Source organism: Bufo gargarizans, chromosome 4 (assembly GCF_014858855.1).
Source record: "Bufo gargarizans isolate SCDJY-AF-19 chromosome 4, ASM1485885v1, whole genome shotgun sequence".
NCBI classification, from domain to species: Eukaryota; Metazoa; Chordata; class Amphibia; order Anura; family Bufonidae; genus Bufo; species Bufo gargarizans.
Window position 1 is genome coordinate 363081179 of NC_058083.1, and position 12813 is coordinate 363093991.

At 45.2% G+C, this 12813-nt stretch overlaps 1 protein-coding gene across 2 annotated transcripts in view; it reads right to left on the minus strand.

The window, feature by feature from the left end:
- The window catches only part of AHCTF1 (AT-hook containing transcription factor 1), a 253355-nt gene that overhangs the window by 22779 nt on the left and 217763 nt on the right, over nucleotides 1–12813 (minus strand). For both annotated transcript variants that reach the window (XM_044290344.1, XM_044290343.1), the window contains exons 26-29: nucleotides 9895–9996; nucleotides 8896–9100; nucleotides 8194–8394; nucleotides 7670–8048 (exon numbers count right to left, since the gene is read on the minus strand). In XM_044290344.1, coding sequence (XP_044146279.1) covers nucleotides 7670–8048; nucleotides 8194–8394; nucleotides 8896–9100; nucleotides 9895–9996 — 887 coding nt within the window. The remainder of the gene's footprint in view (nucleotides 1–7669; nucleotides 8049–8193; nucleotides 8395–8895; nucleotides 9101–9894; nucleotides 9997–12813) is intronic.

Sequence of the window (12813 nt, forward strand, 5' to 3'; positions counted from 1 at the left end):
AGCAAATTCCTGGAAAACCCCTCTGTTATTGTAGGGGCCCATTTAATGAGGCAGCCTTGTGTGGGAAGATACGACTTATAAGGCTACTTTCACACTAGCGTTCGTCGGTCCGCTCGTGAGCTCCGTTTGAAGGAGCTCACGAGCGGACCCGAACGCCTCCGTCCAGCCCTGATGCAGTCTGAATGGAGCGGATCCGCTCAGACTGCATCAGTCTGGCGGCGTTCAGCCTCCGCTCCGCTCGCCTCCGCACGGCCAGGCGGACAGCTGAACGCTGCTTGCAGCGTTCAGCTGTCCGCCTGGCCGGGCGGAGGCGAGCAGATCCGTTCAGACTTACAATGTAAGTCAATGGGAACGGATCCGCTTGAAGATGACACCATATGGCTTAATCTTCAAGCGGATCCGTCCCCCATTGACTTTACATTGAAAGTCTGAACGGATCCGCTCAGGCATCTTGCGCACTTAGAAATTTTTCTAAGTTATTAATGCAGACGGATCAGTACTGAACGGAGCCTCAGTCTGCATTAATATGATCGGATCAGTTCAGAACGGATGCGATCAAGCGCAAGTGTGAAAGTAGCCTAATTTGAGCAAAAATAGGATTTTTTGTGCTTACCTGTAAAATCATTTTCTCGCTGAGTTTATTGGAGGACACAGAAGACCATGGGTATAGCTGCTGCCACTAGGAGGTGACACTAAGCAAAAAAGTCAACAGAAATCACTAAAAAGGAAGAATACGGGAGATGGATCATCAAGAATCAGAAAAAGTACCCATCTAGGAGAACCAGCAATGTATATACAGGGTGGGAGCTGTGTCCCCCCAATGAACTCAGTGAAAAAATAATTTTACAGGTAAGAACAAAAAATAAAATAAATAATAATAATCCTATTTTCTCGGTCGTATCATTGGGTGGGACACAGAAGACCATGGGACGTTAAAGAGCAGTACTATGGGGAGGGAACAAGAACAGAACGAATCCAAGGCCAGTCATAAAGCCCCGCACAGAAATGCGGGGGAAAGACACCAGGAACCATGAAAAGGGACAGGAAGACCTATTCCATGGAAGGCCATCCAGAGAGCAGCTGAATACGCAGAGGCTCCGGCTGGGCAGAAAAAGAACAGCCCAGGGAATATAAGTCACGACTTGTACTTCAGAAGAAGTGGAGAGCAAACAGTATAGCCACAAGATGGACAAGAATGAAGGTAAGTCAGTCACCAGAACAAATGGAGTGAATGCGGAAGATACAGGAGAGAAATACGTAGCCTGGATTCAGAAGTCTGCTAAACCCCAAGTTTAACTTGGATCAAAACCCCAAGTTAAAAAAAATAATATACAACACTTAGTGGAATACCGATTGGAAGACAACAAACTGAAAATAGCGTCTGGATATTGCGGGCCAAAGAACTGGGGATGTGGCAAAACTGGGAAGAAGTTGGGAGGCAAAGGCCCCACAAGAAGGCAAGGCCACACACACCATATCGGACTGCCAGAAGAGAACAACACTCCAGCGGGGCCATGACGAACAAGTTAGGGATAGAGAACCTGGAAGTCAGGCATGAGAATGGCCCACAAGAAAAAATTGAGGGAGTGAAGAAACCCAAAGGGAACAAGCTAGTGGAACTGACCCAAAACTGACAAAAAAATAATTGGGGAGTAACCTGACAGGGAAAGAGTGTCCTCCCAGGATCAAACACGTCCCCTTCAGACCTACGGCCAAAAGGGTTTCTTCATAAGAATGTTCCCCCAGGAAAACACCAATGTGGTAAGCAGAGGCATGTAGATGAGGACCTTAAATTCCAGAACAAGAGAGGAGTGAAGCATTCTAATACTCCATGGAAGGCGGTCTTAACTGTTCCTAGTCGGAAGCTGCAGACAGGAACCAGATATAGGAAAAATACTGTGCGAGGAAGGGAGTGTGGACCCCGAACACCACAAAGCCCCAGAATAAACTGGTAACAGAACCAACACCACCCGCGCAGGCACCCCACAGCAGAAAGGGGGCACATGAAAGGGGGCAGTAACAGTATGTAGGGGAGAACAACTACTCGCCCTGCGTAAGGAGAGAAGTAGAAGCAGCCGATGAGGCTTAATAGAAAACCAGCACTTAGGGGTGACAAGAGCAGTACGACCGCTCGACCCGGTGAGGGGAGCCATGTTGACAACTCACATATGCAAACTGAATAAGTGCATACCCAAACTCCACAAGGAGGGAATGCTGAGGCTGTCACCGTAGTAGACTGTAGAGGCAATGCGGTACATGTAAAGGGAACAAGGTGCCAAGCCAGTGTCATAGAAATTGGTAGGTTATACCAGGTACAGAAAACGTACTAATGCCCAGCAGAAGTGAGCAAACCCCTCAGCCGCAGCATGGCATGACAGAACATAGCAAAGTGCCCCCTGTGGAAGAAGGAAACGTAGACATGATCACTACAATTAGCGAGAAGGCACCATGCCTAGAAGGATGAATACTGTGTAGATACCGCCGGAATGCCAGGGCCAATACTCCACATGGAGGAAGGGGATATGGAGAAAACCATAAATGTAGTGTCCCCTGCCTATGTGTCACATAAGCTGCAGTTGAAGGATGAATGTAAAAATTCACACAGTGGTACCCATGGAACCGGAATAGCCAGAATATCTATAGGTAGCGCAAAGAATGCCTCACAGGGCGGAGGCAATAGCAACAACTATGGCCTCTAGGGTCAAAGGAGAGACTCCACCTTAAAAAGGAGGACAACAGCAATAGCCACCAAGAATTGGTGTTGGCGCAACACTCCACCTGAGAAGGAAAAAAACTGGCAATCAGAGCAGACGTTCCACCTACCGAAGGAGTGTGGATGCCGGGCGTGCCAATGATTGTAGGTACCATGTCTCGCCAATAGGCCACCCATGGAAAGGGATGCAATGCAGCAAGGAACAAATGAGAGTAGTCGCAGTAGACAATGTTGAAGCAATTAATTCACCCAAGAAAGGCAGATAATGTAGTAGGAGGAACAGTTTCCAGTGGTAGTGGAATTACTCCGCTGACAGAAAGAGGGGAACCGAAAAGATGATGTACAGGGTCCACTGGTAGTGCAAGCACTACTGGTTGTGCAACTACTCCGTCAATAAGGGGAGGGTAATGCTACAGGATCTCTAGCACGCAATTGTGGTGCAACTAATCCCCCAATAGAAGGGGAAAAGCAAACCGGACAGATGATATCCAGTATTAGTGTAATTGCTCCGCCTACAGAGGGGTTAATGTAACAGGACGTATGGTATCCAATGGAAGTGCAGTACGCCACCTAACGAAGGAGCAATTACTCTATAAAAGGAGGGTAATGCTACAGAATGTACAGTACCCAGAGTAAGTGCAAATACTCCCACTACGGAAGGAGGCTAATGCTACCAGAAGCATAGAATCCAGTGGTAGTGCAACTACGCTGCCTCTGGAAGGAGGGCAACGCTACCGGATATACAGTATCCAGTGGTGGTGTAAACATCCCGCCCATGGAAAGAGGGCAATGCAAGCGTACATATAGGAACCAATGGGATGTAAACACTCCGCCGATAGATTACTCTGCCCATGGAAAGAGGATAATGCTACGGGCCATATAGTACCCAGTGGAAGTGCAATTACTCCACCTAAGGAAGGAGGGCAATGCTACAGGCAGCACAGAACCCAGTGGGGGTGCAATTCATCCTACGGAAGGGGAGTAACGGCACGGGCTGTAAAGTATCCAGAGGTAGTGCTATGACGCTGCCTATGTAAGGAGTATAATGCAATGGGCTGTACAGTATCCCGTAGTAGAGCAAGTACACCGCCTAGGAAAGAGGCTAGAGCTACAGACTGCACAGTATCCAGTGCAAGGACGATTACTCCGTCTATGGAAGGAAAGTAATGCTACAGGCTGTACAGCATCCAGTGCAAGGACAATTACTCTGCCTATAGAAGGAGGGTAATGCTACAGGCTGTACAGCAGCCAGTGGTAGTGCAAGTACCCCACCTATGGAAGGAGGGAAATGCTACAGGCTGTACGGCATCCAGTGCAAGGGCAATTACACCACCTATGGAAAGAGGGTATGCTACAGAATGTACAGGGTCCAGTGGTGAGCGCACATATTTCGCCTAAGGAGGGAAGGGAATGTGACAAAACTCACGGAATTCAGTGGTAGTGTAACTACTCCGCCTTTAGGAGGAGGGTAAGCTACAGGAGTGCGGTATCCAGCTGTGGTGCCAGGTTTCTGCTTATGCTATAGGACGTATGTATACAGCGGTAGGGTAAAAAAAATTCTGCCTACAGAACAGTGTGGGAACTAGGTCCAGAATGACAAGATAGCTCCAAGGGTTAATAAGATAATTTGTTTTTTACATACAGCTTAAGGCTCCATTCACATGTCCGCAATTCCGTTCCGCATTTTGCGGAACGGAATTGCGAACCTATTTATTTCTATGGGGCCACACGATGTGCTGCCCAGATCTGGAAATGTGGATACGCACTTCCGTTCCAAAAAAAAAATATAGAACAGGTCCTATTCTCGTCCGCAAACGAATAGGCATTTTCTATTATAGTGCCGGCGATGTGCGGTCCACAGAATGCAGAACGCACATTGCCGGTGTCTGTGTTTTGTGGATATGCAAAACACATACGGATGTGTGAATGGACCCTTATTCTAACAAAACAGATCTAGGGGAACTGAACCCACAGTCTGTACTAATGGCCAGCACTGTAAGCCGCAGCAGAGAGCCCAGTAAGCACTTTCCTCCGCACAGTAGTACTGAGGCAAGGAAGTGGTTAAGCAGAAGGCAGGGGCGGAGCATACTGGGCAGCTGGTGGGGCAAGGCTTCGCCTTGAGTACAGGCGGGCCGACCGGAAGACCTTCCGGTTGGGGCGGCGATGTAGGGAGGGAGCGGAGTGCACTGGGAAAGAAGGAGGCAGGGAGTGGGCGTGCCGAAGCCTCGAGCAAAAAAGCGGTGGCCGCCCAAGGAGACATCCGACAGCCGGGACTGGCTCGCAGGGCGTGGATGGGGCCCCCCCCTTCTCCTGTGTTCACTTAGAGAACACAGAAGAAGGTGGGCTCAGGCACAGGCAATACCAGCAGGGAAGGTAGGTAATATACTTACCCAGACGGTTTCTGGCCACCCCGATTCCAGCAGTGTCACCTATCTCAGTGTGCTGCCCCTTGGGGAGGGCAGCTACATTGGTAACATGGTGGGGGAGGGGAAAACTTAGTAGTAGCCAAAGTGACACTGTAGCTGGTGGGTAACAGATTTAAGATCCACTGTTCCTCCGTTTCTTCCAGAGGTGGGGGAATGAGCAGCAGGCTTGAGGACCCGCTGCTTTCTCCAATGTATTCACTGAGGAAAATAAACTGTCAGATGACATGCCGAATGTTGAAATAAATTCCCCATTAAAAGTGTCCTGTCTGACCCAGGAGGAAGTACATCAGCGACTTAAAAAGATTAGACAAATCGCCAGGACCGGATGGCATACACCCCCGTATCCTAAGGGAATTAAGCAATGTCATAGCCAGACCCTTATTTCTGATATTTGCAGATTCTATATTGACAGGGAATGTCCCACAGGATTGGCGCATGGCAAATGTGGTGCCAATATTCAAAAAGGGTCCAAAAACAGAGCCTGGAAACTATAGGCCGGTAAGTTTAACATCTGTTGTGGGTAAACTGTTTGAAGGTTTTCTGAGAGATGCTATATTAGAGCATCTCAACGGAAATAAGCAAATAACGCCATATCAGCATGGCTTCGTGAGGGATCGGTCATGTCAAACAAATTTAATCAGTTTCTATGAGGAGGTAAGTTCTAGACTTGACAGCGGCGAATCAATGGATGTCGTGTATCTGGACTTCTCCAAAGCATTTGACACTGTACCACATAAAAGGTTAGTATATAAAATGAGAATGCTCGGACTGGGAGAAAACGTCTGTAAGTGGGTAAGTAACTGGCTCAATGATAGAAAACAGAGGGTGGTTATTAATGGTAAATACTCAGATTGGGTCACTGTCACTAGTGGGGTACCTCAGGGGTCAGTATTGGGCCCTATTCTCTTCAATATATTTATTAATGATCTTGTAGAAGGCTTGCATAGTAAAATATAAATTTTCGCAGATGACATTAAACTGTGTAAAGTAATTAACACTGAAGAGGACAGTATACTACTACAGAGCGATCTGGATAGATTGGAGGCTTGGGCAGATAAGTGTCAGATGAGGTTTAACACTGACAAATGTAAAGTTATGCACATGGGAAGGAATAATGCAAGTCACCCGTACTTATTAAATGGTAAAACACTTGTTAACACTGACATGGAAAAAGATCTAGGAATTTTAATAAACAGCAAACTAAGCTGCAAAAAACAGTGTCAGGCAGCTGCTGCCAAGGCCAATAAGATAATGGGTTGCATCAAAAGGGGCATAGATGCCCGTGATGAGAACATAGTCCTACCACTTTACAAATCATTAGTCAGACCACACATGGAGTACTGTGTACAGTTCTGGGCCCCAGTGAACAAAGCAGACATAGCAGAGCTGGAGAGGGTCCAGAGGAGGGCAACTAAAGTAATAACTGGAATGGGGCAACTACAGTACCCTGAAAGATTATCAAAATTAGGGTTATTCACTTTAGAAAAAAGACGACTGAGAGGAGATCTAATTAATATGTATAAATATATCAGTGGTCAGTACAGAGATCTATCCCATCATCTATTCATTCCCAGGACGGTGACTGTGACGAGGGGACATCCTCTGCGTCTGGAGGAAAGAAGGTTTGTACACAAACATAGAAGAGGATTCTTTACGGTAAGAGCAGTGAGACTATGGAACTTTCTGCCAGAGGAGGTGGTGATGGTGAGTACAATAAAGGAATTCAAGAGGGGCCTGGATGTATTTCTGGAGTGTAATATTACACGCTATAGCTACTAGAGAGAGATCGTTGATCCAGGGATTTATTCTGATTGCCTGACTGGAGTCGGGAAGGAATTTTTATTCCCCTAAAGTGAGGAAAATTGGCTTCTACCTCACAGGGGTTTTTTGCCTTCCTCTGGATCAACTTGCAGGATGACAGGCCGAACTGGATGGACAAATGTCTTTTTTCGGCCTTATGTACTATGTTACTATGTATGAGCACTTGCAACTCCAAAGGCTGGTCCTACCCAGTATGGCACAGTTTCCAGTTTGTACTCTTAGCGCTTATGCACACAACCATATGTATTTTGTGGTCCGCAAAATATGTATGACGTCTGTGTGACATCGATTTTTATTTTTGCAGATCCATTGTAACAATGCCTATACTTGTCTGCAAAACGGACAAGAATAGGACATGTTCTATCTTTTTTGCAGAATGGCCGCACGGACATATAGAAAAGGAATACACACGGAGTAATTGCTTTTTTTGCAGGCCCATTGAAGTGAATGGTTCCACATAAGAGCTGCAAAAATATATATAATGGACACGGAAAAAAATACGTTAGATTTTTGGTTGCAGTGTATTTCTTCCAGCAGAGGAAAAACAGTAGACTTAAATTACATTAACTCCTGTCCCCTCGACCCCTAGACACCTCCACAAATGGTGGAGAGAGAATGCCTTTAATGCTATTCAGTTTTGCCGCAACACACCATAAATGTAGGCATGTTTGATAAAACAGAACAGATAACATTTTTGGATGTGACATACCTCTGTGTTGTCTCTCCAGACTTTCTATAGCTGCTTGTACATCTTCAGTTACTACTACACTGTCTATATCAGTCTGTACCCGCTGATCGCTAACTGAAGAATGAAGTTTAGTTGTTAAAACAAGTTCATCCTCCAAGTCCTCAGGTGTTGGCGCATCATGAAACTCTAGTGTTGTCTGGTCAGACCTTGCAGACACATTGCTGACATCCATTTTGCTTGGGCTTCCATCTTGAATTCCGGATGAAGACTCATCCATTTCTTCAATGTCAGTGGCAGCATTATTTTGTGCAAGCATAGCCACTCTCTCTGCCCACATAGTCTCTTGACCAGAACTTAGAACAGGGGAGGCGGTGGGTTCTTCTAGCTCAGTTGCCAAGATCTGTAGGAAAGATAAACATTACTGATAATTAGTAAAACTTTATTTTCTGGTCTTGTCCGGGACTTTGTTTTAACTGGCCCCTAAAGTTCCCAAAACAAACTGAATAATGTCTCATACAATCTCCTATACATGCTGGCAAACTTACCCCTTTGGTATATTTTTTACTAATCTGCTCGATAAAAGAAATTTTTATTTCCTTGGATCGTAAAGGAGGTGTAACTGATCTTCCAGGGGATACTGAAGGAGAGGCCAAAGGAGTTGTGTGTGCACTGGACCGCAGAATAGATTGAGGAGTGACTGCAATAAAACTCGAAGATCCTGTGCTTGCCAGTAAGGCTTTTGCCTTCTGTGGAGAAAAAGGAAACCAGATACAATTGGATTTGAATAGCAGTGAACACAGTGACATACAAGTCTTATGATGCGAAAAAGCCAAAGTAACACTTACATTTTTTGCTCTATAACCCCCCCAAAGTGGGAGGAAAATGTTAGTACATCTTATACAGTGAATACTAATGAGCACTTCCACTATTGACCGGTGAGTGTGGTGCTGCTATCACTCACCGCTCCCTGGTCTTCTCTGGGCACCATGTTGTGCTGTCAGATCACAGTACAATGCAGCAGGAAAAGCTTGCATGACCTCCAGAGTGAAGGTGCTGTCCAGAGCAGGACAGGTAGGTTTTATTTTCTCATCTAAGGTATGATGATGATTGGGGGACTGATATGAGGTCTGATAAAGACAGGGGATGGGGGGGAAATATGATGCAGAAAAAAAACCTAAACATTCATAGTGGGAATTTAATTATTGGAATGCAAAAGCGTGTTTATATGACATAAAACAGGTATGTACCTTTACCACAAGGGGTGTCTCCAACAAGTTAAATTCAGATGCTTTGGAAAGATTTTTTAACTGTGTAGATTTGAGAAGACTTGATTGAACAGGACTCGAAGTCAGCAAGACAGAAGCTCTGCAAGGTGTTTTACAACTGACATTTGCAATATCTTCGTCAAATGCAGGCTCTGCCAAGATAGGGTGAACAAGAGAGCCCAATAACCTGTAATGCATACAAGTAAGCAAAAAGGTTAATGAGATGATTAGTTACATTAATGTTATATAATTTTATTTTTGTTCCTTCCACGGTATATCCTTTATCGACATACAGGAGAAGATATTGTGTATAACTATATTGATGTTCCTAATTAACAGTTATATTCGCAATGTCCAGATAGTCCTGTTAGCTGTGGGCAAACCACCCAAACATCTCCACATCTTGGAGCCACCCTATTAAACGAGCCATGGGAATAGGGCAGTAAATGTCTGTATAGCAGTCTCTTCGTATCTATATATACTTAAAGGGGTTATCCAACCCCTATAATGACTCCCCTAATACCTGGGCACCTCATATAGGTTATAGCAGGCCATGACGGGGACGAACCTCCCTAAAGTCACGCACGGGGAGTTGCAACAGCGGCTGTGGGGGGAGCAGAAGTGAAGAGGATGCTGGGGCAAGTATAAACTATACAAGGTGCCTAGTCATGGGGGGGGGGGGGGGGGTCGTTATAGGAGTTAGACAATCCCTTTAAGACCACAATAAATGTCCTTTATTCCCAGTATGTTAGGTTTTAATATATGTATCAAAAAAAAGTTTTTAATACTGATTTTTAGGTGACAAATTCTCTTTAAAGAGGGTGGTCTAAATAAAAGGGCTATCCAACTCTTGGTCACTGGGACCCTCACCAATTAGTGGTTTGAGAAGGCCTCGACGCTCAAACAACTGAGAGTCCTTCTCCAGCTCTGCACAGACCAATCTGAAGCTCCACTGAGGTGGTGTTAAAAGTTGTCACTAACCTTGAGTCTCTCTTGGATTTCAATATTGGTGTACCAACAAAAGCATCAGGCATCTCCAATTCAGTTACTTGAGAAGCGGGAATAGAGCTTTCATCTGTTAAACTGTAGAAAACCATGAAAAAAGTTCAGGTTTAGGTAGCCTGGCAAAGTGTTTCAGACATTACTGAGATAACATTTAACATTTCAATTTTATAAGTGTATATCATACGAATTTTACATGAACAGTTCATAAGAGCTATAACTTTTTAATTTTTTCTGTCTATAGCTTTATGAGGGCTTGTTTTTCGCGGGAGTCTGCTGCCTCTGTCAGCACTTTACATGTCGCAGGCAATGGCGCCCGCTACATGTAAAGTGTTAACAGCCCGGATCGGCAATCATCTCTGCGGGGACCCGTGGAGCGCTTAGACTGGGCCGCCATAAAAAAGCGGTGGCCCAGCTATGGCCCCTTAGTGACAGACATAAAAATACACATGCGTGGTCACTAAGGGGTTAAAAAAAGGGTTGTCTACTGCTTTACAAGTATGGTCTATCCTCATGATAGGGCATCCGTATCTGATTGGTGGGGAACTGAAAACCCCTCCAATCAGCTGTTCTGTAGTAGCTCCAGAGCCTGTGCAGTGGACAGAGATTGTTACTTTAGAACTGCAGTTACTAGCTTTAGCCACTGCAGAACAGATGGTGCTATGTAGTTGTTAAAGATGTGTGAATTTTATTCTATATTTTGTATATCTAGGATTGTAATGAGTTAACTTTTTCTACTTCCAAGTGCCCACCCTCCTCTTTGTTTCAAGACTGGAGAAGAGAGAGAGGGGGGCAAAGAGCTGTGCTGTGGGAAATGTCCGATTTCTCATCTTTCTACAGGTGTTCAATAGAGTGTGGTGGAATGCGTAGGCCAATCATATGGCTTAATGATATGTATATATTTTTCACTGCCTATAGAGAAGCACCTCTTTAAAGTGTCACATATGACGTAGGCAGTATTCTTGTTAGAATAAACTCCATTACAAAATGGCGATGGTAACCAGATGTTTACATTAGTTCACATTCCAAAGTGGTACTCACTGCGCAGATGTTGAAGTGTTATCTCTGTTTCTCTTATCACTTTTTCCTTTTTGACCAATGAAAATGTTTTAGCCTCAGAGAGGACTGCCCTCTTCTGAAGATTCATAAACGCTTAGCCCATGTAATAAAGTTAGAGATTGCTTTGACCAACTTCTGTGTCAGTGTCTAGTCTCTCAGCCACGCGTGGATATTAACTCCTGGGGGGGGGGGGGGGGGGTACATTGATCTGGAACACCAGAGTGTATCTAAAATGCCCTAATTTAGGGTGGTTTTAACAAATGGCACCCCAGATTAGATTCTGAGCGAACGTAGCATCAGACAGCTGACAAGACGGGCCCCTGAGCTTGACGAACGGCAGAGGAGAGAGGATTGCAACCTCAAAGAAAGGTGAGAAAACTTTTTATCTCATCTGCCTTTCTGCTAGTTACTTCGTCATGCTCAGATAGCCGAGTCTGCTGTGAGGTGGTACCGATGTAAGTATAGTAGTCGACTGTAATGCTGAAAGCTTGGAGTCTATTGAACCAATAGTCTGAAATCATAGATCACTCTGGTGTGTATATGTTTTGTGTGTGTCTGTGATTTATGCGAGGAGTGAGTTGAGCACAGACGGTAAAACCACAGACAAAGGGAGGGGACAGTAACCTCCTGGTTGGGAAGGGGGCGCTGTAGCGCCGAGGTGTGGGACAAAGGAACTCCGGCTGACCTGACCAGGAAGATGCGTAGAGCCGTATGACCTTTTGATCTGATGGAAGACTGCAGAGACTACCTGACCTGACCCTAGGAAGATGGTAGAACCTCATGATCTTTTGATCAAGGGGAAGACTGCAGTGATATTCTCTACCTGACCTGACCCCAGGAAGATGTGACGGAGTCCGCCTGACCCCTGGTTTTGGGGAAGACGTGCAGGGAGTCCCGGCTGACTAGTCAGACGTGATAGTCAGATTTGAGCCAACCAGAGGGGAGGGTGAATCCTTTGTCTGCGGAAGAAAGGGCTAAAAGGTGCTGATCACTCCTCTGTTTTGTGTGTGTGTGGCAGTCTGAAATACTGTTTTGATATCGGTCAGTCCCAGCATTATGAAGGAGAAAATACAGCCCCTAGCTAGTAGTGAGGGAAGAATTGAAAGTTAAAATGTGAAAAAGAATGTTAGAGAAAGTGTAGACTCGGACAGAGGTCGCCCCCTGGCAACAGGGATGAAGAGCTGTAAGAATCTGTGAAGTTAGAGCTTACAGACTGTGGGCATCAGAACTCCCGTGATTTTGAGGGGGAAGGGGGGGGGGGGGGGGGGAAGAGTTCTAAACAGAGCAGTGTCAGGATGTTAATTGATGGCATTAACAAGAAAGAAAGAAAGTGCCCCAGTGTCTGCAATCAGAACGGCGCTTGTGTTAAATGTTCCGAAACAAACCAGTTAAGTTTTGTTACCCTAATAAAATGTGTGTGTTTAACTAGGGAATATCCTAGTGATTACAGCAGTAAAAGATGGTCAGTTAATGGATAGGTGTTGTATCCAGTGTGAGCTACAGAGACTCACTTCCCCCACCTTAACAGAAACATTCCTGAGATAAGGGGAGCAGACGAAGGAAAAAAATGGGAGGGAATGAGGGAATAATGCAGACTGTGATGTGTAATATATTATACAAGACAAAGAATTGTTCAATAATTTTCTCTCTTCTTTCCCAAGCAGTGTACTGTGGAAATCCAGCTTTTAACAAAATTACTATGATTCTAACATGTATATTGTCTTACAGCGACAGACCATCAGCAATTCTAGGTGTGGTGTGGCTATCTGTTTCCAGGAAAGCTGTGTTTGTCTGTGCTGCAAGTTTTGGGATGAAACAATGTGGATTGGAAGACATAAA